At 44.7% G+C, this 4,471-nt stretch overlaps 1 protein-coding gene across 1 annotated transcript; it reads left to right on the top strand.

Moving 5' to 3' along the window:
- Nucleotides 1–2,667: 2,667 nt before the first annotated feature.
- On the top strand, nt 2,668–4,105 carry LOC122035835 (F-box protein AFR-like). The gene has a single exon (XM_042594968.1). The coding sequence runs from the start codon at nt 2,796–2,798 to the stop codon at nt 3,984–3,986; it is 1,191 nt and encodes a 396-aa protein (XP_042450902.1). The 5' UTR covers nt 2,668–2,795; the 3' UTR covers nt 3,987–4,105.
- Nucleotides 4,106–4,471: the final 366 nt, after the last annotated feature.

The following is a 4,471-nucleotide window of genomic DNA, read 5'->3' as shown; positions in this document are numbered from 1 at the left end:
AATATTATATATATATATATATATATGAGCACTAGAAAAAAGACAGGACAAGTCTGATGGGCAAAGTATCAACTCATCAATTGTTTATATCATAAAGTGCATTGAATGATTAAACTAAAACATGGAGTGGAATATTTCAAAACAATAAATAATGAGCAATCATTAACCTGATGGAAACATATTATATTACCTCTGGTTGTGCCATCAAAGCCTTGAAACACGCATGAAAGAAGAATACAGTCTTAATCTAAAACAAAAATATGCACACTAATTTTGTACTCTATATTACTCATTATGAATGGAGAGGATAGATTTTGACAGTAAAATAAAAACATAGGGGACAGTTTACCATTAAACAAGTATCAACCATTGCAATTCAAGTTTTGGAGAAAGATAAATAAATAGATATAAAGTTATATAAAATGAGACAAAATCTGATGCCCACCGACCTTGCATTTGTCGAGGAAGAAGAGTTGGAAGTCCCAACAGCTCGCATCAATCTCCACAAGAACGGCTACAGAGTTCAAAGCAACATCTCAAAGGCCTTGTCATCTCATGTTCCCTCAACAAAGAGATTTGTTCTTGGCTTCTCTACCTGTTAGCACCATGTGTGTTCTATTCATTAAAAAAAATATCAGAGAAGGAGATGCAAATAAGATTAAAGATTCCGCTCATTGTATTCCACAAGCTCATTCTCCCTGTTCCTCCTGTAGAAACAAATCATACAGCAAGTTAAGTAACTAAGATTTCTTTTTGAAACTGATATTAAGTAGTTTATTATTTCCTGACTCTGAAAAATCTATCTCAAGTTATGTTCTCGAATCCGAGATGAAGGTGTTAAACTTACTAAGTTGGTAGATTTTAAAATTCATAGCCAAGGTCATCATCCAGTATTCACCATCTTTGAAATGAGAGTTTGCTTCCATATGAATTGTTAAAGAAAAGATAGAAGTGTTAACCATGATAAATAAATATCAGAACATGTGGGTGCTTGCCATGAATGTGTGGAAAAGCTTGTGGTGATTGAAACAAAGTTGGATAGACTGAGGTAGAATGGTTCGACCATCTTGGGCGTGAGTGGGAGCTATGTGATCGAAGAACTTGGTGCAACTCCAAGATCAATTTATGTTAATGCCAAGGGGCATGTATTGTTAGTTAAAACTAGTGACAAAACTACACTCGTATAAGCTCTTCATTGCTTTTCAAGAACTGAGTCAAGCGATGTGGAAAATGCAAAAGGAGTTCATTTTCATAGTCTATAAATGTGATTGACTTGGTTTCATAAGTCTCACTTTGATCATATTGACACTTCTCGAAAAGAATTAAGTCGAATCAAATAGAGTGTTCATACTAAGTTTGAAATAAATAACACAATCGACCAAAACTACTCAATTCAAAGCCAAACCCCACTCGTTAGAATGGGAATCAGGTTTGGTGGAACCCATCCACTTGCTCAAAATCATGACAACTTATCACTTATCAGTCATGGCTTGACTTTTACCCAACCCAAAGTAACCCCCACTCAACTTTTTCTTCCCTGGCCATATTATTCCACCACCATGAATCATTCTAATCAAACCCAGGGACCAAGGAACCAAAGATAAAGACTACTAATTAAACATGTCAACAGAAGTTGACATCAGTATCTTTCCATACTAACCTTGGCAAAGGCTCAAATCAACACTCCACCGTCGTTGTCGCCGGTCCATTGCTGTCTCTAAGATAAGACTGGGCACTACAGAATTCCCCAGTATCCTTATTAATAGGCTCTCTGAGTCATTTCTATGAACATCTGTCGGGCAACTTTGAGAAGAAGATTGAGCTAATAGTCCACTGCCTGCTTGGGATAATTTTGTCGAACACCTGTGGGGCACTGGTGTCCCTGCAACTGCACCTTGATGAGCCACAAAGGTCCACAATCTTTAATTGGCTTTGTCCTCAAAATTTTGAAAATTCAAATGTTTTAAAAAATTAGGAAGCAAAGAGAAATAATTTTCAAAAGAAGTCCAAGAATAAAACAATATCATAATTCAAATATAATCACAGAGACAGTACTTGATCACAAATTTGACATAAAGTTAAAAGTGTAAATAAAGCTAAAGAGCATCAAATTATATTGTTAATTGCATTCTCATTCTAACGTTATTGTAATAGTTATGACCAAATATGCTACATCAGTGTTAAGGTATTTTGATCATGTTTTAACAATTTTACTCAAGTTGATAAATAATATTATGATATATCAGTGTTCATATGTAATAAACTGTCATTTTGATCATAATAAAAATAAGGGTGCCCTTTTAATTTTTTTCAAAGAGTTAAATGTCTTCCCAGAGAAGAACCTTGGTACAATGATAAAATTATTATCTTGTGATCTTTAAATCATGGATTGAAAATAGTCTCTCCTTAATCAAAGATATTTTTAAAAAAGTTAATTTACTGAATTCTATGAGGGTAAAAGTAAAAAAAAATAATAATAAATTAAAAGCTAAGAAGAAAAGAGAAATTTTCTCCTAATTTGGACATTTTGTGGGTCCGGCGGTGCACGGAACGACGACCGGCGGCCCCACCACCACCGCCACCACCATGACTCCTCCCTGGCTTTTCCTCACCTCTGTTTGGAAGCTCATCACATGATTGGTTGCTTTATATATATATACACACACTACTACCCCAAACCTAATTGAAAGGATTCTTCTTCTATCTATACTTTCTATTGCTTCAGAAGGAAAAAAAGATCGATTTTTTAATTGGGATCGAAGAGGGCGCTTACCAATTCGATCGAATTGAGGTCTATGCCCCCGCGCTTGGAGCCGGCGGAGATGGTCGACGCGTCGAGGGTGGTGGTGGAGGAGGAGCATGTGCCACGGCGGCGATCGGAGGCGGAGGCCGAGGCGGAAGAGGAGCAGTTGATCCCTGGATTGCCCGACGACGTGGCGGAGCATTGCCTCCTCCACTTGCCTTTCCCTTACCAGCCGCTCGCCCGCTCCGTCTCCTCCGCCTGGAATCGCACCCTCTCCAGCCCTTCCTTCCTCCGCAGCAAGGCGGAGGCGGCCGCCGAGCGGTCGCTTCCATACTTGTTCGTCTTCGCCTTCGATCGCACCACCCTTCGGCTCCAGTGGCAGGCACACGACCCGCGGATGCGCCGCTGGTTCGTGCTCCCCCCGATGCCTCTGCCGGCGGGTGGAGACGGCCCGCTCTGTCCCCCAGCCTTCGCCTGCGCCGCCCTACCCGGCCGCGGCGAACTGTATGTCCTCGGAGGGATGCGGTCCGACACCCAGTCCCCGCTGCGGACCCTGCTCGCCTACCGCGCCGCCACCAACTCCTGGTGCGCCGCCGCGCCGATGCCCACCCCGCGGTGCTTCTTCGCTGCGGGCGCGATCGGGGACCGGATCTTCGCCGCGGGGGGAGGCGACGGCGGGATCTCTGCGGTGGAGTGGTACGACCCGGAGGCGGACCGGTGGGCTCCCGCGGCCGGGATGCGCCGCGGGATAACTCGGTACGACGCCGCCGTTGTCGGCCAGCGGATGTACCTGACCGAGGGCTGGACCTGGCCATTCGACTCCTCGCCCTGCGGCGGCGTCTACGATGCGGATCGGGACGCGTGGGATGAGATGCGTGTGGGGATGCGGGAGGGGTGGACGGGCGCGAGCGCGGTGGCCGGCGCCCATCTCTACGTCATATCCGAGTGCGGCGACGGGCGGGTGAAGGCGTACGACGAGGGGACCGACAGATGGAAGGCGGTGGCTGGCGGAGCAGTGCCCGCAGAAGTGAGGCGGCCTTACGCGGTGATCGGGAGCGGCGGAGGCGCTGCAGAGAAAGGGAGAAGGACGATCTACGTGGTGGGGAGCGGGATGGACGTCGGCGTAGGGACGGTCTCGTCCACCGCCGGCACGGCGGAGGAGAGGGTGGAGTGGGAGGTGGTGAAAGGTCCGCCGGCGTTCGCAGATCTCGCACCTTGTAACGCCCTCGTACTGTTTGCTTAATAAGCGTTATAATTAAGTAACTAATATAAAACCGGTTTATTCGAGGCATTAAACGACATATCTCTGTAATATATTCTTTTTCTTTTTTTTTTAATGAAATTAATAGGCACACCAGCTATTTGGAAAGAGGAATATATAGGGTTGGGTTGAACCGATTCATCGATGGAGTCACCTTTGAAAAAAAAGGGAATATAGCAATCAGGCTCATACAATGTGGGCAGGATGCCTTCCGCGAGCTGATCTTCTTCGACCTAAACTTTCAATGATATCGGACCATCAAAATCATCATACGTAAAGGTGACACTTAGCCAACGACTCAACCGTGTCAAGTGTATGATTCTATCGTTGCCTCCCTCAGCGTCCTATCTCTCTTCGCTCGGCCAATTGTCTCTCCATACATGTGTCGTCTATGTGGCTCATGCGACAACTTATGTGTCGATCCGATTCACGTGGATATTTTTTTTTTTTTTTTTTTTTTGGAGGGA

This window comes from Zingiber officinale, unplaced genomic scaffold, assembly GCF_018446385.1.
Source record: "Zingiber officinale cultivar Zhangliang unplaced genomic scaffold, Zo_v1.1 ctg117, whole genome shotgun sequence".
NCBI classification, from domain to species: domain Eukaryota; kingdom Viridiplantae; phylum Streptophyta; class Magnoliopsida; order Zingiberales; family Zingiberaceae; genus Zingiber; species Zingiber officinale.
Note: the sequence above shows the minus strand (reverse complement) of the source record. Positions and strands in the feature narration are given on the sequence as shown.

What these genes read in the sequence shown, in the direction of transcription:
- LOC122035835 (XM_042594968.1), top strand. Translation starts at nt 2,796, where the DNA reads ATGCCCCCGCGCTTGGAGCCGGCGGAGATGGTCGACGCGTCGAGGGTG.